We start from the raw sequence: 21,613 nt of genomic DNA, 5'->3' as shown, positions 1-21,613 counted from the left end.
GGAGGGTCAAGAAAAAGTAGTTCCAGGACCAGCCCTGCTAAACTGGCATTGCCAGGTGTGCCTTTTCTGACTGCAGGACAGTCACTTTAGCTGGGTAGGGCCAGGGTAACAATCCCAGGTCACTGGGTGGCCCATGTCCAGGAGCTGCTTGCATGTACCTTGCTTGGGACAGGGAGCGCCCCATCTACACAGGCACCACCAGGCCGTCCTCCTTCAGGCGTCAGATGTGGCTTGGGGTCAGAAGACCTCAGCATCCGCTCCTTCCCTTGGGCACAAAGAAGCTGCCCTGGCTCTGTGTTAGGGGTGGAGTTTGGGAAGACACTTCTGTCCTAGGGGCCCTGCCTAGACAAGCCCTGGGGCCCCGGCAGGGCCAGTAATCTCACATTTCTATCAGTCCAGTCCGCAAGGCCACAGACAGTGTTACCGCAGAACTCTGGAGGGGCACTGTGGGCCTGCCTGGGTCACTTCCTTAACTGCTATATTGGAAACTAAGAGTAGACACCTGGGAAGCAGAGGTAACAGGAAGTCCTGGGACGTCCTCACCCTGCTGGTCTCAGTTTCTTTTTTGCCAACGCCCGAAGTGACCAGGTAAGCAGAGAAGCAGCAGAAGTGCTCGGAACACCCTGAAACAAGGTGCCTCCTGCTCTTCAGAAGCTCCATTGGGCTCCACTCTGTTTCTCCATTTGCCAGCAGGCGTTTCCCTCCCACTTCTCCTTGGAGGACCCCGTAGGGTGCGGGGAGGTGGGGCATTACAAAGAAAGGAGAGCCGAAGCCCCTCCTCCGCAGGTTGCCCCTCACCTCCCCACTCCGAAGGCGGTGGGCGTGTCCCGGGCAGGGGCAGGACCGGGCAGCCCGATACAGGCCTATGTGCAGCCCGAGTGGTGCGGGGGCGGGGCCCTGTGATCCAGGGTCTGGGGGCGGGAGCTTTTCGTGGGCGGGACTTGCATGCAGCGGGCTTGAAGGAGGCGTGGTCCTTGGGGGGCGGGATCGACGGCGGCTTCAAGCTCAGAGTCCGGCTGCACGGGCCGCACTCCTGGTTTCAGCGGTCGCTGTATTCGGTCCGCCGGCCCGCTGGCCCGCCGCTGGCAGTGCCCAGTCTCTCCGTGTTTCTCCGGCTGGACCAGTGTGGGGTGCGCCCCGCCGCCCGCATGGCTGCCATCAAGGCTCTACAGCAGTGGTGCCGGCAGCAGTGTGAGGGATACCGGGATGTGGACATTACCAACATGACCACCTCGTTCCGCGACGGCCTAGCCTTCTGCGCTATCCTGCACCGCCACCGGCCCGATCTCATGTGAGTGCCTTGTGCCTCGCCTGCTCCCTTTGACCTTGCCACGTGGTGCCCACACATTTGGGGCAACTGAGACTTAGGGCACAATCAGAACTTGGGGACACTGCTCAAAGCCTGGTAGAGCAGCGTGCCCTCGTGTGCAGCTTTCCCAGGGCTTCAGGGTGCTGTACACTGAGTGTAGCTGGGCTGTGGCTGGAGGTGGTGTCCTCTCAGGCTTAGTCAGTGGTGACTCAGGCAGTGCCCTGGTTCCTGGGAAAGGGCAGACAGAGCTGCCCTGTAGGCCCTGGAGACCCCATGATGCTCTGGGGTCTGGCCACAAGACTGGGTCCCTGAGGGTATCCACTGTGGAGACTACCCCTTCCTGACCTGCCCAGGAACCTTGGGAAATTCAGGATTACTGAGGAAAGTGGCAGTCAATGCATTGAGCCCCCATATACCAGGTGCTGCGCTTAGGGTGATAGGAGATGAGATACAGCTGCAGGAGGTGGCATGGGCTGGGGGCTGGGCCCTCTGGTCTGGTGGGCCTTTGACATGGGTGGCTGTGCCCTACCTTGATGCCAAATATTGACCCAAGTCTGAATCTGTTGCATCTGTGTCCTTTGGCTGAATGACTGGGACCTAGCTCTCCAGGACAGATTCTAACCTGGACTGGTGCATAGGATGCATAGGAAGGGGGCCCCCAGAAGGCCACTGCAGCCCAGATACCTTCTGGGGAAAGCGCTCTCCTGAGAAGCGGTGGCAGCCGGGGCTGGGGTAGAGTGTGTTTGCTGAAGGGGTCTTGACAGTGGGAGAAGAGAAAGACAGCACTGTCTTCAGGCCCCTTGCTGTGCAGACAGGGAAACCTGTGAGATCCAGCCAAAAAATCCTTATTCGGGTGGGGCTGAGTCAGGGTCAGAATCTGGCTCTTCCCGGTACCAAGCTCTGTTTCCTACTGGGAAGTTAGAGTCTTGAGCAAGAGCCCTGGGCTCCTGACCCAGGTTGTGAAATGAATTTGTGGAGCCACCAAACTGTGTGTGTGTGTGTGTGCGTGCGCGCACGTGCGTGTGTGTGTTTTCACATGGTCTTTGGGCAGTGGCCTCGGCTCCTTGCTGCTACACCCTCTGCTGGCTCTCCAGGGCAGGCAGTGGAGCAACATGTGCTGCCATATCAAAGGCAGGAAGCTGGTCTTTGATGGACGATGGCCTTGGGGTGGGATGGCTGGGGAAGGACCTAGAGTGGGCAATCTAGCGGCTGGGTTCCCTGGAGTGCAGGGTCCAGGGTGCAGCTGGCAGGTCAATTCTTCAGGCAACCCAGAAGAAGCTAGTATGACAAATCTTAAAGTAGACAGGAAGATGGTGCTTCTGCCTGATGGCCCTGTAGCCTGGGGCGGGTGTCACTGGACATAGGAGGCCTTTCCTGCCTGCGAGAGCTTCCGTCTACTCATAGCTGCATGCATGTGTCTGGCCAGGCACACACTACCCACAGGGGGCAGAGGTATGCTGGTGTGTGTAAGTGTGTGCTCAGTGCTGGCATAGGCAGGCTCGTGTATCTGAGCTGTTCGCTTAACTGACAGTTCTGGAATATCTGCTCTGTAAGGTACATGAGCCTAGTCCCACAGATGCAGAGTAACCTTGTAAGTGTTAAAGACCACTCTGGAAAGGCTAGGGGCCGAGACAGGAAGGAGACTGGAAGAAGAGGTGACTGGCCACAGTTATGCATGGGATGGAGTTATCTTGTTGACTTTCTGGCTGGTTGTCCCCAATGCTGGGGTAGCTCTTACTCATCCATGCCTTGAACTCTGTTAAGTGGGTATTTGTGCGCAGTTGGGGCTTCACAGATAAGAGCACAAAGGTAGAGCTCAGTAGATGTGGTAGGAGCTCTGTGGGTGCTTGTGTGCCGTAGGGAGGAGAGGAGACCGTACAACCAAGAAACAGAGATGGGCCCACAATACTTCTGGAACCATGAGAGGCTGGAGGCAGGACCCTCCCCTGGCCACTTACATTAGATGTTGGACCCATGGTCTCCAGACTGCCAGGAAATAAGGTCCTGTGTGACACCTCTGTTTATGGCACTGCAGTGATGGGATGGGTGACAGGATTGAGCAGGGGTCAGGATGCAGTGGGGGTGACCTGAGTTTGACTTGGGTACCTATGTTCCTGCATCTGAGGCTGAAACACCAGTATCTATTAGTCTCTGCTAATGCCTCCTGCCTTGGCATAGATCCTGTCATCCTCACTATGAAGCCCTAAGCTGTCTGTCCTCTTGCACCTACTGACCACCAGGGAATGTGGAGGGGCAGCCTGAGGCCAGACTGCCTGAGACCTTGACTATACTCTCGTCCTCCCGTTCTTCCCCTGAAGCCCCCCAGGCAGCAGGAAGGTTGACATCCTGTCTCTGTGTCCTTAGCTTTGCCACCAGGAAGTCCTTCTCTTTGTCTGACCTCAGTTCTTCCTGCTGCGTGCTGAGTGTGTTTCCTCTGCCTTCAGCAGAGGGCAGCTGTGAGGGACCAGGCACCGGGCATGGAGCCAGCCAGGTGGGGTGCCTGGGCTCCCGACTCTGCCTACGGCCTGTGTCCTGCTCCTCCCACACAGGTGGCCTCTGGGCACCAGTAGGAGTGTGTTTCCCCTTCCAGGTCAGATGGGCCCATGTAGTGCCACCCACGGGGAGGTGACCCTAGGGGTCTGGCCTTTGCCCAGAGCTTCTTTTCTTGGGCAGTTCTTGGTGCAGTCAAAAGCCCATTTCTGCCATGACCAGCCTGTGTCTGCAGCCTGCTGCCAGGTGAGCCTGGCTCAGACCTCGCCCTTCCGGCTCCAGGGCAGAACCACCGCCCGTGTGACCTGACGTCTTCCCAGCTGGCTGGGCCAGGAGCCCAAGACCGGCCAGATCACAAAGGAGATTGGTGGAAACCTGTGGGCCTCTTACTCAGAGAGATCTACAGGAGCCCCAGGGGAGCTGTCACGAGGTTGAGTTCTGCAGACTCCCCACTCCTCAGTGGCATGGTGGGGAGACTAGAACTTCTTCAAGGCCCCTTTAGCTCTGACAGGCTGAGACCAGGTGGCTTGCACAGAGCCCTAAGCAGTGGCCTGCTGGCCCTGGGCAGGGCTCATGGAGGCTCCCCAGGCTGGAGACTGGCACTGTGAGGCTGGGGAGAGACTCCTCAGGAGACCTTAGTGCAGGGCCTCCTTCCCTTCCAGGCTGGAGCCAGGGGTGGCTGGGTGAAGCCGGGTTGACCTCCTCCCACACAGGCCCTGCGGTCAGCAGGAAGCTGCCTGGGGACAGAGGCTTTCTGTTCTTGCCTGAGGGCTGCTGCCCAGACCCCTGCTGTGCCTGGCCAGAACTTTCCAGGGTGGCTGGGAGGGGGCTGCTCCCCGTTCCCAGAAAGGGCACCACTTGGCTCCCAGAGCCCCAGCCTGCTCTGCCTGGCCTCCTTCTTGCCTCTCCTGCCCTGCCAGGGCTGCTCTGTGCTACTGTCTTGGTGTCTCTCTCCATTCCACTGCCCTCTCTGGGTCTCTGTCTGTCCCCTCACTGCCAGTTTCCTGGTGGGATTGGTTCCAGATGGGCTGGAGGTGCCTGGGAAAATCCCACAGAGGTGCTTTCCCTTCACAACCCAGGGGTTCACCGTAGTGTGGCTGTATTAGTTACAGGAAGTAAACACTGTGAGGTCAGCCAGTTGGGATTTGGAAGGGGGAATACATTCCCCAGAGCCCCAGGGGACGGAGGCCGGCTCCCCACATTGTGGCCCAAGGGAGACAGCCAAAGGAGGGGCTGGAGGGGCCTGGCTGCTTGCTCCTCAAGAAGCCTCAGTGGGCCTGTGGTGGCAGATGACTGACCAGCTGACCATTGTTGGACTGACCTATAGGCCTCTTGATTCCATTCTGCTAGTGCTATAAGAGTAAGCCGATGCTGCAGACACCTTACACAGCAAAGGCTGCACGATGCATTTATCAACAAGCACAAACTGAACGCTAATCATGTGCTTTGACCCATGGCGGGTGCCTTGGGTTGAACTGGAGCTCATTCAGGAGGGTGTCTCGGGTCTGGCTCCACTACTCTACAGGGGGATGGGCTGGGACCTGCTCTTTCGTGCTTCTAGGCTCTAGGGATGCTTCCCTGGTGTCTACGGTTTACTGCTCTGTGCCAGCGAAGCTGATGCTTTTGTCTTGAGACCTTAAAGTCAAGCTGGCTGCCTTCCCTGGCTCAGCTCAAGTCATTCCTTCTACTGTGATGAAATGTCCCAAAGTGGTACCCCATAAATGAATTCCCTTGAGGTTCTGGAGGCTAGAGGTCCAAGTTAGCCTCACTGGAATATCAGTGGGGCTGATTCCTGCTGGGGCTGTGAGGAGGCCCTTTTTAGTCTCTTTCCAGCGAGCACCATCGTCCCTTGGGGTCCTCATGTCCTCCACTCTATCCACATTTCCCTATTTGAGGAGCACAAGTCAGACTGAATGAGGGCCATTTTAACTTGAACACTCTGTGACCAACACCCCCTCTCTGAATATGGTCACATTTGGAACTACTGTGGCTTGGCTCCAAGGTCACTTTTTGGAGAGGAGCATAATTCAGCCCCAAATGTCAGTGACCTCCCTGCTGGCAGAAAGCTGGCCTTGTGGGGTCCCTGCTTGCCAGAGGGGTGGGGGGTGGGGGGGTGATGCTTGCAAGGAGCTCTGACCAGGCACTTTCCAAAGAAGCTTGTCTCAGAGCTTAGCTTCTTGGGACTTCATCTTGGGCTCTGGAGACTCAAGCTCAGCAGAGCTGGGAAAGAGTGTTCAGGCTGAGGCTTAGGAAGGTCCTCTAGGGGTGTTGAAGCCTGGGAACTAGCTAGGGTGCCCCGCCCCACTTGTGGACCTCCCTACTGGCCCCAGGAAGCAGTTTGGACTTGGTCCTGAGTCCAGCAGCTACTGTAATTTGCAGCCAGGCCCTGTGTACCACGATCCTGCTCAGAGTGTCACTGTTGCAACCCCAGAGGTGAGCCTGGAAGGCTTGGGGCACCCTGGTCTGCCTGGAGCCGGGGTCAGGGTGGGGGTGATGGGATGGCCCTATGCAGGGAGCCACTCCTCCTTCCCCTGCTTTGTTTAGAGACAAAACAGCTTGTGCTCCTGCTCCCTGCTCCCAGCCAGCCTTCTTGTGGGGCTGGGGACACGGGGTACATGTTTCAGTGACCTGGCATGGGAAGAACTGAACTAGAACTCTCAGCTTTCCAAGGGGCAGGGGGCAGGAGGAAGGGCGAATGTGCTCATGGGCCCCACAGTCTGAATACAAATCATCAGTGGGCTGAAGACTTAGGCTCTTTGGGTGCAGACTGGCCACTCCAGGGTTACACCACTTCTGAGAACAGACCCAGTGGAAGAGGCTGCTCAGGCCTGTGGGTACTGAAACATGGTCCTCTCTTGCCTGGTGGTCTAGCCTTGGTCATGTGCAGAGGTACCTATACCTTCAGGGTGATTTTGGCATCTGGTACACATTATCTGGAAGGTGGTTACAGCCAGAAGTATGGGAGCCCCAGGAGAGGCAAAGGAAGGAGGTAGGCAAACTGCAGCCTCCCCAGCCAAGTGGCCCGTTTGTTCATCTGCAAAATGGGCTTTCAGTGTGGGCTAAAGGTCATGATAGAGACAGGGCCGAGCTAGCTTGCCCTCTACTGGCAGATTGGGCCCAGAGCCAGGCCATTTTAGGCCGAGTGGCCACAGGCGGTCAGCTCCAGCCCTCCTTGTTGGAGACCTGCCCAGTCTTCCGGGTTTCTGTTAGTCGGCTGAGAAGAGGGCTGCAGGGTTAATGTCAAGGCCAGCAGGACACGACTCTTGGCTGGGCCCCCTCCTGTGCAGGGGGACTTTCTGGGACAGGCTGGGTCATGGACGTGGCAGTTGCTGCTGCTCAGACCAGAGGATGATGTGTGAAGGACAGACAGCTCCCTGGTTGGCACCTTCTGTGGGTGCTGTGCAGGCTGGGGCTGCCTAAGAGAGCCCCCACCGTGTCTTGCAGAGTGTCCCTGGAGGCCCATGTTGGAGCGTGTGCTCCTGGCCCTTACTGCAGTGGTTTCTCCCATTCCTGCACTCCTGTGGCCCTGTACACGGTTCCAGCACCCTCTCCTCTGAGACCCAGCCCTCCCTGGGATGAGGCTGGTACCTGGTGGGTACTTAGGATGGCATTATTGGAGGGAACAGTGGGGCCACGAATGCCTGGACTTGGAGCTGTAGTGTGACTGGGCCTCACATCTGCCATGTGACCTGGGCATGTCCCTCAGTGACCAGTGTCCTTGCCACAGGATGGTGTGGTGGTGAAGGTGGGAATTTAAGAAAAGCTGATGACACCAGGAGGCCCCATGAGAATAAAAGGGAAAGCAGAACCCAGAGGTGGGCTGTGTGGCTACCGGCTGGCCAGATCCTTGTCCACATGATGACTCTGTTCCCACCCTGGGAGCCTTTCATGTCCCACCATTGTGCCCTCAGAGCATTGGCCTGTCTGAACTACCAGATCACTGAGCTCCCTGTTGGAATTAGCCTACTCTGAGCAGTGTCCTTGCTGGGCCACCCTGTGCTGGTGGCTTTGCCTTTCTGGGCCCAACTGGGGCAGGTGTGATGGGCAAGGCCCCAGCCCTGCCAGGGCTAGATGTGGAGGCTGAGCTCTGAGAACCCTTGTGGGCTCTCTGGACCTGGGCACGGGGTCCTGGGTGTCACGCAGCATTGCTGTGGCCAGAGGTGACCAGGAGCCCAGCCAGCAACCAGCCTGCCTTCTTGGAGGCATCGTTCATTCACAGCCCTCACTCCTAGCCTCAGTTTCCCCATTTGGGCAGGATGACCCTATTAGGAAAAAGGAAAAGGAAAAGTTTATTTCAGAACAAACCTGAGAAGGGCCTCTCTGGCACTAGAGCCCTGATCAGTCACCCTTGAACGAGCTGTGAGGTCTTCATAGGGCCAGGAGCATAAAAATTGGGCTGTGGGAGGGAAAGGCACAATGGGACTTTTGTGGGGGCGTGTCCAGTACAGAGGAGCTGTGGCTTTCTGTCCAGGAGAAGATTTGAAAATGGACAAGAAGTTGCATGTTGTTTGTCAAGAGCAGGGCTGCGGCCAGGGTTGTAGCTCAGTGGCACAGCACCTGCCTGGCAAGTGTGAGGCCCTGCATTTGATTCCCAGTACACACAAAAAAGCAAGGTTGAATAATAACTGGGAATTATAGAGTGTAGTTGTGTTCACTGGGCCTTATTGCCTGTCACCATGGAGCTGCAGCAAGAAAGTAGTCTCTGCTCAGACCAGGATGGTGGCGGGCAGATCCTTCGGATTCCTGAAGGCCCCACACACCTCTGCTGTCTTGGATTCTGTGCTGCTCTCAACACAAGTGTTTTTATCTTCCAGAAACTACAGTGCCCTCCGGAAGGAAAACGTTTATGAAAACAACAAACTTGTAAGTCCCTTGGACACCAGCCCCAGTACCACCTCCATCCTCCCTACCCTGCTCCAGCCTCAGAGCTGGCCCATGGCAGGTGCCGCCAGGCCTGGGATGGGGGGAGGCTTGAGGCTGTGCAGGAGTCCTGCCAGGGGTCTGTGCCTTGACTAGCCCCTCTGCAGGTGACCTGTCCTGATCTGGGACCCTGGTGTTCTGGGAGCAGCCTTGGTCTTGGTGCTCCACCCTGCCCATCCCCTCTCTTCCTCAGTGAGGGTGTGAGGGGCAGGGAGTGGCCTCTCCCTGTGGGTGGCCTGGCTTGGTCCTTCCAGGGCAGAGTGAAGTCCTGGAGGCTATGGGAGGCAGAAGCATGGTCCTGGGTGGGCTGGCTGCTGCCCCCAGGCCATAGGTGCCAGCCTTCCTCACCCCATGGAGTCAGAGCCTACCCTGCACCCTCTCCCTGTGAGACCCTCTCTGCAAACTGAACTCTTCTCCCTTCACCCTGGGCTGAGGAGAAGCGGCATCCTCTCATCCTGCTCTGAGCCAAGCCTGGCACAGTCATGCCAGGGGTAGCAGGCTGCAGCCATGAGAGAGTCAAACCTGCCCAGCCACTGTGGTCTCCACAGCTTGTTTAGAATGATATACCATTAGGATTTAGCTCCTTAGGTGTCCTGGCCACATTTCAAAAGCTCATAGCTGAGTGTGGCAGGTAGCTGCCGCATCTAGCCACATTGGAGGACTTAGAACCATGGAGAGCAGTGAGGGAAAGAAAGGGCCAGCAGGCCAGGGGTGGCCTCCCTGTAGGAGTGCCAGGGACAGCAATAGGAAGAGTGACCCAGGCAGGTGGAACCACTGGGGCAGAGGCCCTTGGCTGGAGGGTACCTGGCTGGACAGCAGAGAGGCCCAAATAGGTAGAGAGAAGCAAGACTTGGGCAGGGTATGGCACCGGACAGACTTTGGTTTAAGCTGGTGGCCAGGGACCAAGGAGGTGGGAGTAGATGGCTGTGGCCACTGCTGAGGGGGCCCGTCCTGGAGTATAATGGAGGGATCAGAGGCTCTTTGAGGTCTTTGGTCCAAGTGTGATGGGCAACCCCACTGGACTGCAGGTCCAGGGGCAGTTTGGGCTCTGCACAGAGCCCTGCCATCCATGGGGATGGAGCCTGGAGTGTGGGGAAGCTGTGGAGGGCTGCAAGGGAGGCCAGTGAAGGGTGGAACCTGAGGCTTCCCAGTGTCCTGGCCCCAGAGCAGCTGCGCCCAGGGGTTCTTGGAGCATTTCTACCCTATATGTGGTGGCTTGGAGCCAGCTGGAGTAGGCGGGAGCCATCTGCAGCCTCAGCTGGGGAGGGTCTCTAAGTGAGCCTGAGGTGGGGGGAAGGCCTAGGGTATGTGAGGGGACATGGGTGGTCTCAGAAAAACCAGGAGAGGGAGGAGAGTGGATGGTGAAGGAAGGGTGCTGGGCCGAGTGTGCCATACCTGGTGTGTACTTGGTGCAGTCAGGGCAGGAGGCCTGGCCTGCCCAGCCTTTCACAGGACTCCTAGGCTCAGAATGCCGGGTCCCTGCTTAGCTCAGGGTCTGGGTAGGTGGGGCTCAGGCTTCCGGGGCAGCTAGGGGCCGTCTCCAGGGTAATTTGTCCTTAGGGGAGGACCCCATGAGGAGCCCCTGGGCTGCCACCCTGAGTACTATCAGTCCCTCCTGGTGGGCCTAGCAAGGAGCGAGCCAAGCCCAGGGCAGCCACTAGGAGACCAGGGCACCTCCTGATGGGCCCTTGGCTCTGCTCCCTGCTGACTTCCGCCTCTACCCTCCCCAGGCCTTCTGTGTGGCAGAGGAGCAGCTGGGCATCCCTGCCCTGCTGGATGCTGAGGACATGGTGGCCCTGAAGGTGCCCGACCGGCTGAGCATCCTGACCTATGTGTCACAGTACTACAACTACTTCCATGGCCGCTCACCCAGTGAGTCCTGGCCTCTGAGTGGGGTATGGGGCTCCCCTCTTGGGAGTATGGCCCTGGGGGTAGGTGGCTGCTGTGCATTTGCCCGATGAGCACAGGAAACAGCCTTTGTGGGTCATGTGACTTGAGACCCCTGGGGCAGTGTCTCCTGCAGGTGCCTAGGTCCCGACTTCCCAGTCCCTGGTGTGTCTACTGGGGCTGGCTGGGCATGCTTCTGCCCACCCTCCTTCTCAGCCACACAGGGCTGCCTTTGGCTCTGGTCTCTCCATCCGGCAGGGCCTTCATTTGCCCATTTGAACCCCTGAGCTCTGGTGCCCATTGCTGGGCAGTTCCAGGGACCCTGTGTGATCCCCAGCTTGGCCACGTCTGGTGCTGCCTTTGGCACTGGGAACCAGCTGGTGCAATAGGGTTGGGCTGGGGCTGCAGGCAAGGCCTTGCCTTTTCCTAGCCTTTGTGTGAGGAGCTGCTCAGCCCTCCCCACCCCCTCATCCCTCCCCTAAGCTTTAGAAATCCCCGGAATCTTTCTGGGCGTAGTTCCAGGCCTGCCTGATGGAGAAACAGAAAAGTCCCTTTTCCCTGACTCCAGATTGGGGTTGCCATTGGGGGGCTGGCTAGGCTTGGTACCCCAGGTTGCTGCTCCCCACCTTGCCCCCATTAGGACCCCTGAGAGGGCCATACCCCCCCCCCGGGCCACCCTGACTTGGGTATAGGCCCTCACAGAGCTGGGTGCTGCTTGGGCCAACCCTCCTAACTCCATGTGTTTCCTGTCAGTTGGGGGCATGGCTGGTATAAAGAGGCCTCCATCAGACGCTGAGGAGGAATCTTCTGGGAAGAAAGCCCCATCCGTGCCGGCCAAGTTGCCCATGTCTACTCCAGCTCAGGCGCTGCCTCCGTCTGCAGCCAGGACAAGCTCTGTGGTCCAGAGGACAAGCGGGAGCCCTAAGGCTGTAAGCACCCCTGCCCCTGCCCTTCCTCTGCTCTTGTTGAGTAGGCCCTGCAGGATCGTGTGCAGCCCTTACACTGCTGGGCAGGTGGGGCGGGTCCTGGGGGTGCAGGACAGATCCCGCTGCTGTTTGTCATTAGCCCACGGGGTTGGCTCCCTGAGTTCCTTAATCTGTAACAACCATGGTGCTCATTGTAAAGATGGGTAAATTGAGGCCAGGCAGGCTGTGTGGGTGGAGTTGCTCAAACTCAGACCTTTGTGGGTTCTCAGCGGGCTTACTGCCTCCTCCTGGGATGAGAGGGGTGCTGCATTGGTCCTTTATTCCCAGTCAACCTCAGTATGCTTTGGCTTTCACCTCTCAGAGGTAGAGACCAGGAGGGCGCTGGAGCTTGGACGCCCCCTGCTGTCACCAGGCAGCTACTCCAGGCTCTAGCTCCCTCACTGTGGCTATTCTAGGCCCCACACTCTTCCCAGGTCCAGACTGGAGCTCCAGACTTGGGTCTGGCCTGTCCTCTGCCTCGCTGGTCCTTAAGCCTCAGTTCTCCACTCTGTAAAATGGGGTCTTCAGGTTGACCCTGCTGCATCCTAGCTGAGGTGGGCTGCTGGCACAGTGGGTGACACTCAGCAGTTCCTGGCGTTTTCCCCAGGGCCAGAGGGTGGCAAGCAGTGCAGTCAGCAGCACCTGCGGAGTCTGCGGCAAGCACGTCCACCTGGTCCAGCGGCACCTGGTTGATGGGCGGCTCTACCACCGTAGCTGCTTCAGGTGGGTTCCACCCTTGTTGTGTGCACCTCCTCTGGCTCCCCTATTCTCAGCTGGCTACACCCTCAGCCTGGCCCCAGATGCCCAGCTATTCCCAGATAGCCAGGGTCTGACATTGTCCGGCTAAGTCCTGCGGCCCCTGCCCCTCAGCATCCCCTCAGAAACCTGCCATATCCAACTGTGCTTTTATACCCTGGAGTCACACTGACCCCTCCTGACTGCTGTTGCTCCCAGCTGAAGCACCTTGGAGGGCAGATTCAGGGTCCTCTGCAAAGCTGGGGGGTCAGGACCCAAAGTGAGGCATGGGTGGTCTGTGTGCACATGTGTGTGACTGATTGTGGGTGCGCATGCACATGTGTGATTGTAGGAGGGCACTGTGGGTGCCTGTGTGTCATTGTGCATACATGTGTGTTTGTGTGTGCATGCTTGCATGTGTGTGTACATGCTTGCATGTGTGAATGTGCGTAGATGCATGCCACGTGAGTATACATGTGTGTGATTGCTTGAAAGTGCATGTGTGTGTGAGTGTGCGTGCACATATACATGTTTGTTGACATGCAAGAGTACTTCCTGGTGTGACTGCAACCCTACCAAGGCTCACAAAGCTTACAGCCACGGGAAGAGGTATGTTTGTGGAGTGGATCAGTGACCACGTGAGTGTACAGGAGTGCATCAGTTTGTGCCTGGGCAGTGTGAGGAAAGGTGCAGAGGGGACCCATGGAGGACATGACTGACCAGCCCAGGACTCCCTGCAGGTGTAAGCAGTGCTCCAGCACGCTGCGCTCTGGGGCCTACCGGGCCACTGGGGAACCAGGCAACTTCGTCTGCACCAGCCATCACTCCAAAGCCACCTCGGTGAACGCCACATCGCTGGCCCTGGCTGCCAAACAGCCAGGTGCCACTCCTGTGGACTCAGGGGCTCCCAGCATCTTGCAGAAGTTCCAGGAGATGAATGGGCAGGCAGCAGCAGCAGCAGCGCCAAAGGCCCAGCCAGCGGCTCAGAAGTCTGCAGTGGGCAATGTGACTGCAAAAGGCTTTACTCGGACTACATCTGAGCCCCCAGCCTCCACTTTCTCAGTCCGTGTGGGGAGCCCACCAGGGTCCAGACTGCCTGCGAGCCCAGTGGCCTCCCGCTTGGAGCACAGCACAACTGGCACGCATGTGACCAACAGCGCCCCAGTGGGGTGGACATCATCTACTCGGGGCCCAGTGACAAATAACTCTCAGTCTGCCCCTGGTGTCCCAGAGCCTTGCCCAGCTGTACCCCAAGGCCGGGGGACCTCCCGAGTATCAGCTGCTGTGACCAAGCTTGGCTTGAACTCAGGTTCTCTGGGTGCAGTGGACCCACAAGACTGGACCCCCTCTGCCAGTAGGACCCAGCAGGCCCGGGAGAGGTTCTTCCAGAGCCCTGCTGCTCCCAGCAGTGGCCCTCTGGCCAAGACCCCTTTCCCAGCTGACTCCCCTTCCCGGGACAGCAGCAGGGAGCAGGCGCTGAGCTTTATCAGGAAGGCCCTCTCAGGGGTGGAGGCAGCTGGTACCCAGGTGCCTGGCAGGTAGGTGGAAGAACGGTGTTCAGGGGACGGCTGCTATCTTCTTCCCATTTCTGCCTCCACCATCACCAGGGCCTGTGTCTTTGTTTCTGTCTTTCATGAGGATGCCAGCTTTAGGTTAGGGCAATTGTAGTCCCTCAGGACTGCATCTTCATGTGGTTACATGTGTAAAGCTGTTTCCAGATAAGGTCACACTTCAGTCTTCCCGGGGGATGGGAATTGTGGAGTCTCACCCTACGTTCTAGCACCTGGAACTCTACCTCCTGTGTATACACTCACCCCAAGACACGGTGGCTCAAAGCTTCAGGCCTCAAGTAGTTTAGAACCAAGAAGGCAGGTCAGGTCAGCCCAGGGCTCTGAGTAGGGCTCTGAGGTGCAGTCCCTCTGTGCTGCTGGGCCCTGGCCTCCCGGTGGTGGTTTGGGGCCATTTCCATCTCGGCCAGCACCACAGTTAATAGGTGATCAGGTGCAGGACACATGCAGGTGCCAGAGTGAGTGTCTGTCCTCCCTCAAGTGGACTGTCTGGCCCCTGGAGGGTGGGCCCTACGAGCTGGCTGCAGGTGAGGCTGTGGGGATCCTGCTTAGGAATAATGCTGGGAGGGACTCCTGGGTCCACTCATGCATGGTGCTCGCTTCTCACTACAGGTCCTCCCCTGCTATGAATTCCTGTCCCAAAACCGAACACCCAAAAGCAGTCCCCGCAGGCAAGCTGTCACAACCAGACGTTCCCCACACCCTCAGTTCCACTTCGAGGATGGAGCCATCTGCTCGCCTGAGTGTGGGTAACACCTCACAGTCATCTGGGTTGTCCAAAATGGACAAGAGCTCAGCTGTGTCCTCACAGATCAGCAGGGCAGTGACAGACTCCAGGCTGAAGCCAGAGGCCCCAATGGCAAAGGGTAAGAGCCCTTAGCGTGGGTGGGTGGGGTCTCTGGTGAGGGTTTGTTGGGATCTGTGTTCTGTGGTGCCGTCCCATCTGGCTCTGGCCTGAGTCCTGGCTGCCCCTCCAGGGCTGTGTTCTGCATGTCTACAGTCTTGGGGTTCCTGGTCCTGCCCTCTTGCTTTCTGCAGCCCCACTTTGTACCCTTCCCTGGGCTCTTGTCCTTGCTTACTCTCCATGTGGCGGTGACAGTGTCCAGTGGTGGTCACCTTCTGCCCACTGCCCATCATATGCTCTTCCTTCCGGTGCCTGCCATCCAGCCCCCATGGTTTCTGTCCTTAGCTAGGTCCACTTGGCCCCTGTGTGGAGCCCCATTCATCTCCCCTGTGGTCCCTCCCAAGTCCACGGTCCTGCTGCCCGGCCCTAGCTGTGCCTCACTGCTCCTGGACTAAGTCCTTGTCTGTGAGCCTAGAGAGTTTTCACCTGGGAATCTGGGGTAAACCTTAGATGTGGCTCAGGGTTGACAGAGGGACTTGGATGATACATTGTGCAAACTTTTTCGGTTCTTTCTCTTTGGCTGAACCCCCACAGCAAAGCCTCTGTTGAATCTGAGTCTGCAGGGGGAGCCATGGGCCAGCCGTTCCTCTCCATGGGTGCGCAGAGGTCCATTCCTGAGGGCCAGTCTATTCCTGCTGGGTCCCATGTATTTAGCAGAAGGGGAGGCTGAGACCAGGGAGCAGGAGTGATTCCACTAGGAACACAGCAGAGGTGGCCCCGGGGATCTGAGGGGAGGGGGTGCCTGCAGGATGGGAGAACCCTGCTTTTCCCAGACAGCCCCTGCCTGGCATGGCCTCTCCTGATCCATCCCCTTGGTCCTGCCAGGTCCAAGCACCAGCCCCCAGCAAAGCCAAGAGGATGGGCCGGAAGGATGGAGGGCCCGCCTGAAGCCTGTGGAAAAGAAGCTGCTTGCTGGGAGGTGAGGGCCTGGCACACAGCATGTGTGCTGAGTGCTCCTGGGAGTGTGCTGGCAGGGTGGAACAGAGGCATGGCACAGCAGACGCTGGACCCCAGCAGGCAGGTGTCATGGTGTGGCATGGGGCTGGTGAGTGACACCAGCAGGGTGGCACAAAGGATGACATACTGGACATGGGGCAGTGGGTGGCACAGCCACTCTGGCCTGCAGCTCATGTATAAGAACACAGTGTGTCTCCCATACCTGGATCACATGGGATCTCCTGAGCCTGTGCCCACCTGGGTTCCCTGGGAATGGTGGCATTTAGAACACATGTGCATGGGGTGTAGACAGAGCCAGGGTTTTCTGTGAGACAGGTGACCCCGGTGCTGAGCCCTGTGACTCTCCTCGTATAGGGCCAACCTTGTGCCTTCACCCAGGGCAAAGGAGCTGAAAGAGCCACAGGTCCCAGCAGAGCCAAAGGCTGGAGATGCCCTCATGGCCCCCAGGGCCCCTGTGAAGGCCTCAGGCAGCCCCCAGGGGGGCATTCGGATCACCCTGACCCCTGTGCAGCCAGCACAGACACAAGGCCACACTGGCCCAGGAACCAGGCTCCCAGGTACTGCTGGGTGGGCTCCCCAGGATCCACATGCCCGTTGAGGTATGGTGTGTGTATTCAGGCATAGTGCACGTGTACATCCAGGTGTAGAGCATCTGTGGCACATGTGTATATGTGTTCATGCATGTGTACACATGTTCAGATGTGGAGTATGTGCATGGGTATATAGACATGTGTGCACACATGACCAGGTGCAGAATAGCACTGGATGCCGTGGAGCTCAATGTGTGCACTGGTGTGCAGATGTGTATGTGTTCAGGTGTGGAGCCTTGTGTGTGGACTCTGGCAGGTGTGTATATATGTGCACACATGTTCAGGTGCAGAGTATTGCATGTGTGTTCAGGCATGGGCACCTGTGTACATTTGTGGAGCTGTGGAATGTGCATGTGCTCACTCATGTGCGTTTGCATGGGGGGGGCCTCTGCGTGTGTTCATGCATGGGTACATATGTGTCCAGATGTGGATACACATGTGTCTGTGTGTGTTTGCCACTAGGTTCCCAGGTGCCCGCAATCTAGGTTCCCATCTAAGGTCATTGACCCTGTGGGACCCTTGCTGGGTGGACATAACCAGTTCAGATGGGTTATGGGGCCATACGTCTGGCCCCTATGTCCACTGGGGAGAGGGGTGGTACCCTCAGCTTTCCTGGGTCAGGGGAGGGCTCCAACCTGATGACCTGACATAGTGCTCTGTCCCCGACTGGGGGACAGCTGCCTCCCCTTCCTCCTATCCCCGCAGGAGACTGGCCATCCCTCCCACCCTTGATGTGTCTGCCAATTGGCTTCAGTCAGAGCCATCAGGGCAGAAAAACCAAGCCCAGAGCTGGGAGAAGCCTCATTCTCAGGACAATCCAGGTAAGCTCCAAAGATGTCTGTTTTTATTTGGAGTATGGATGAAGGATGCATCCTCTAAGATGTGAGCTGGGGCTTTGGAGGGTCTATAGGAGTCCATTGGACCCAGAATGGAGAGGGCCTGGAGGACCTAAGTCGGTCTGGTGATAGGATGGGAGCCCTGGTTGGAGACTCCACTTTCCTCCCCTCACCTTGTCATTGCTGCTTGGTGACAATGGAGTGTTCTCTTCTGGCAACCTGGGGGACTGGATGGCCAAGGGTGCAAGAGGGGTCTCTGGAGGGGTCCATGGAGCTTAGCCTGCTTCTTCTCTAGGGAGGCCCTTGGGTCCAGCCAGCATGCCTGCCTTGCCTGAGAAGACCATGAGCTCCCCTGTCAGGGTGAGTAGTCAGGGTGGCATGCAGGGGGGCTGGACCTTGGTCCTGGGCTCACCCTGCCCCCTGTCCCTAGCTGCACCCTGACTACGTCCCCCAAGAGGAGATTGAGAGGCAACTGCAGGACATCGAGAAGCAGCTGGACGCGCTGGAGCACAGGGGTGTTGCCCTGGAGCAGCAGCTGCGTGCAGCCGATGGCGGTGAGCACACGTGTGGCCTGGGATGCCCCGGGTCCGGGTCCCCCTGTGAGGTGTCGGAGTGACCTCAGCCTGACACCCTCCCCACCTGCGCCCCTCTCTGCAGCTGCTGAGGAGGACGACCTCATGGTGGCCTGGTTCCGGCTGGTCCACGAGAAGCAACTGCTGTTGAGGCTGGAGTCGGAGCTGATGTACAAGTGAGGCCCCGCCCAGAGCTTGGGGGTGGCAGAGGGGCAGCCGCTGCCCTGAGGGGCTCAGACCATTGTGTTCCTGCAGGTCCAAGACCCAGCGCCTGGAGGAACGGCAGCTGGACCTGGAGGGCGAGCTCCGCAGGCTAATGGCCAAGCCTGGTGCGTCCGTACCTCTGAGCCACAGGTCCAGGCCAGTCGGGGAGCAGAGCGGCCCTACCTGAGTGGGTTGTCCTGTGTCTCCAAGAGGCCAGTGGTGTACTCTTGTGGCTAAGCCAGCCAGGCCCAGCTATGAGCTTCAGCTCATTGACTTCATGGCAGTGTCTTCAGCTGTGTCCCTTAACCACTCTGTGCTTGGGTTTCACCCTGATGCTGTGTGTTGCAGTGTTACTCATGACCAACTTGATGCTATGGGCTTTAGTGCATGTGAGCCACACCGCAGGCCTTGGTGAGGGGTGTGTGTTCCACAGGGCAATTCCGTGTGTCCGTGCCCTCAGCTTTCCCCTGCCTGTCCTTGGTGTGGGACAGGGCCCTGCCTAGTACATGTCCCCATGCTGGCAGCCTTCCTGGAGGAGAAGGAGCCAAGACTCTTCTCCAGGCTGGGGTGGCTTCTGGTCCCTTCAGCTCAGTGTTGAGATCTTCCATGGAGCAGCCTGACCCTTAGGTGGTGGGTACATCAAGTCCCCAAGCAGTGTGTGGCTAAGGCCCCTGCTGAGGGCAGGATGTCCCCACAGAGGGTCTGAAGTCTCCCCAGGACCGGCGGCGAGAGCAGGAGCTGCTGAACCAGTATGTGAACACTGTGAATGACCGCAGCGACATTGTGGACATCCTGGATGAGGACCGACTCAGGTGAGGGTGTGCAGGGAAGGGCTGGGTGAGGGGCCAGGTGAGGGCAGGGCACCAGCCCCTCCCAGAAGGCCAGGACATTCAATACCTTCTCACCCACTTAGGAGGGAGGAGAGAGGCTACTAGCTGCGTCTCACAGGTGTCCCCTCCTTTCTTGGGCCTTGGACAGGCCTGGCCCAAACTGCTGTTCCCAGAGGTGGCCAGCTGGAGCACCCAGAGCTGGTCCTTCCTGCCCCTCCAGGGCTGGCCTGCTAGCAGCTTTCTGCCTGGATAGAAATGTTTCGTCTTCTGCACTGTCTGTGTGGTGGCCACTGTGGCTTTTGGGCATGTCGTGTGGCACCTGCAATTGAGGACCTGAGTCTACAATTTATTTTTAGCATAAATTTTTGTAGCCACACATGGCTACCGGCAGCTGCGCTGGGTCATGTGGCTTCTCAACACTCCCCAAAGACCTTTCTTGCCTTTTGTCTCACATCAGGCTGCACAGGGTCGGCAGCCAAGGCTAAGTGCAAGCTGAGCCTCTGGAAGCCTGAAGGGCCTTGGCCTGGGTCATCCTAGGTGTCCTGCTGGCCCCAGATCACTGGCATGGTAGCCCAGACCCCTGCCGTCCCTGGGCCTAGAGAGGGCAGGTGGCTATGGTGTCAAGTGGGGCTAGGGGTCCATTGTGAGGGGCCTGGGCCAGGGCCTGTGCCCTGTCCGGACCATGTGCCCTCACAGCCACCCCATCTCTGTTCCAGGGAAAAAGAGGAGGATCAGGTGCTACAGGACATGATCCAGAAGCTGGGTAGGGAAGAATGGGCCTGGCAGGTACAGGGAGGTGGGTTAGCAGGTCTCCCTCCAGCAGGGCAGGGCATGGGGACCTAGGCCCATGTAGGGAGCCAGAAGTGGTGGTGACTGGGGTAGGGCGGGGATTCCTGGTAGGCTTCGGGGCGGGCGCCATGGGCAGTGGCAGGCCCCGTGGCTCTGGGCCCAGCCCCTCTGGAGGACCCAGGCTGGGAAAGGCCCCACACAATCTCCCCTGCTCCTCTCTCCAGATATGCAGAAGAAAAAGCCCAAGTTCCGCTTGTCTAAGATCTGGGGCCAGAAGAGCAAAAGCTGCCATCCGGAGTGAGCTCTTCACTGATACTGCAGGACCCATGCAGCACCCTGTGGCCCCTCCCTGGAGTCTTCCTGGCCCCAATAAAGAGACTGACACTCCCTTCTGCTCTTTGTGCATTTCCTGTGGGTACTGGGGCCTGTGGTCCAGTCTTGTGCCCGGTGTAGATTTGCTTTGTGGCATTGGGCAAGTGCTGACCCTCTTTGGGCCTGGCCTTGGCTCACTAGGGAGCATTTAGCCACTTCCCAGGTGCCCAGAGGGCTTGTGGGAACCTCACCTGAGATGGGCTGGCCCTTGTGCAAAGTGGACTCAAGGTGGCCCCTTGGGGACATGGCATCTTTGTGGCCTGGAGTCCGAGATCTCAGGCCAGAGGACACCTGGGTGTCCCAAGCTGGACAGCGAAGGGGTGTCTGGCTAGAGAAACAGCAGGCCATGGTCTGGGAGCCCAGAAAAGCTCTTAGATGAAGGGAGTTGGCTGTTCCAACAGTTGCCAGGGTCTCGAGCCTACAGGGATACAGCCAGGTGTGGAGCCAGCCTCCTTCTAAAGGCCACCAGTGCCATCAAAGTACTGGATGGAGGCCCAGATCTCCTCATGTCAGGAGCAGAAAGCTGGGGTGAGACCCAGCAGCCTTGCTTGTCCTACTGTCCCTGTGTGTCCCTGGGCCTGTCACCCCAGCCTAACTTGCAGGGACCCGCGGCAGTGTGGCTCATTGGCCACCAGGGGGAGGCAGAGTGCCACACAGCAGGGCAGGGGGCAGCCTGGAGCACCCCAAAGCAGCTTCATTTTAGGGGATAATGAGAATGAGGTTCAGAGAGGTGATTCAACTCCTGGAAGTCACACAGCACATCAGATGCGGGCCTGAGGCAGACCTGAGTGGCCTGCTAGGCTCCTAGGCTGTGCCTGGCAGGGACTCTGGGAGCTCAGGTGGGGAGGCGTGGGAAGTAGATGAGGTTTCCGGGATAGGAAGGGAGGGAACACTGTTCAGTGCTGTCAGGTGGGCGTAGTTGCTGCCACATAAACCCAGCCCTGCATCTGCACCGAGTCTTCCAGGCAGGAGGTCTTCACTGTGTGCCAAGGGCCTGGCGCTTCTGCCCAAGGACACTTGGTAGAGGGGCCTAGGGTGCAGCTTTGGAGCACAGGAGCTGATTGGGTCCTGGATGGCCACTCAGCCTGCAGGCAGAGCAGGACAGACCTGGGGGACACTGTGTGAGCCGCCCCCGGGGACAGGTGGTACTGGCTTCACCTGCCCTACTTTTAGAAGCCAGGCAGTTCTCTCCCCAGGTGATGCAGATGTATTATGGGGAAGACAGAGGCCTCAGGGCCACAGAGACATCCTAGCTGGATGTTGCCAGGGCCACCTCTCCTGCATGTGCATATAGGAGGTACTCCATGTGTCTGGATTTTTCCACCCCTAGAAATGGCCTGGAGCCAGGTATGGTGTTGCATACCTATAATTCCAGCACTTGAGGGGCAGAGTCAGGAGGTTCTCTATGAATTTGAGGCCAGCCTGGCTGGACTACATAGTGAGATCCTGCCCCAGATACCCCTGACCCCCAAAAAAAGGTGGCGGGGGAGAGGAGCAAGAGGCTCAGAACAATGATATTCATGTGTGGAGGTGGGGTAGGGTCTCTCCTGTGTGGCTGCAGAGGGAGAAGCAAGGAGCTAAGGCGAGGGTGGGAAGTGACCATCAGGTCTGGACACAGGAGGTGGCCTTCCCCACAGGCTCTGGTAGAGGTCCCAGCCTCACTTCCCTTCATTGCTACCCCACCC

The 21,613-nt window shown here is 58.3% G+C and overlaps 1 protein-coding gene across 5 annotated transcripts; it reads left to right on the top strand.

Moving 5' to 3' along the window:
* Window positions 1-1,011: 1,011 nt before the first annotated feature.
* On the top strand, window positions 1,012-19,943 carry Micall2 (MICAL like 2). Of its 5 annotated transcripts, none has more exons than XM_023713531.1 (17): window positions 1,012-1,291; window positions 8,614-8,662; window positions 10,450-10,591; window positions 11,360-11,535; window positions 12,185-12,294; window positions 13,047-13,844; window positions 14,487-14,740; window positions 15,604-15,697; window positions 16,090-16,292; window positions 17,003-17,146; window positions 17,457-17,521; window positions 17,592-17,715; window positions 17,819-17,909; window positions 17,989-18,062; window positions 18,635-18,749; window positions 19,484-19,530; window positions 19,781-19,943. In XM_023713531.1, the coding sequence occupies exons 1-17, from the start codon at window positions 1,149-1,151 to the stop codon at window positions 19,855-19,857; spliced, it is 2,706 nt and encodes a 901-aa protein (XP_023569299.1). In that variant the 5' UTR covers window positions 1,012-1,148; the 3' UTR covers window positions 19,858-19,943. The 5 variants fall into 5 exon arrangements, with proteins under 5 accessions (XP_023569299.1, XP_023569300.1, XP_023569298.1 ...); XM_023713532.1 differs by having other exon boundaries at window positions 12,179-12,294; window positions 16,114-16,292; XM_023713530.1 differs by having other exon boundaries at window positions 12,179-12,294.
* Window positions 19,944-21,613: the final 1,670 nt, after the last annotated feature.

This window comes from Octodon degus, unplaced genomic scaffold, assembly GCF_000260255.1.
Source record: "Octodon degus isolate 3935 unplaced genomic scaffold, OctDeg1.0 scaffold00031, whole genome shotgun sequence".
NCBI classification, from domain to species: domain Eukaryota; kingdom Metazoa; phylum Chordata; class Mammalia; order Rodentia; family Octodontidae; genus Octodon; species Octodon degus.
This window is presented reverse-complemented; position numbering and strand designations above follow the sequence as displayed.

Coding starts and splice junctions, on each gene's coding strand:
- Micall2 (XM_023713530.1), top strand. CDS start 1,149: ATGGCTGCCATCAAGGCTCTACAGCAGTGGTGCCGGCAGCAGTGTGAG. Junction 10,592..11,359: donor CTTCCATGGCCGCTCACCCA/GTGAGTCCTGGC, acceptor GTTTCCTGTCAG/TTGGGGGCATGGCTGGTATA. Junction 17,716..17,818: donor GCTGCGTGCAGCCGATGGCG/GTGAGCACACGT, acceptor CCCTCTCTGCAG/CTGCTGAGGAGGACGACCTC.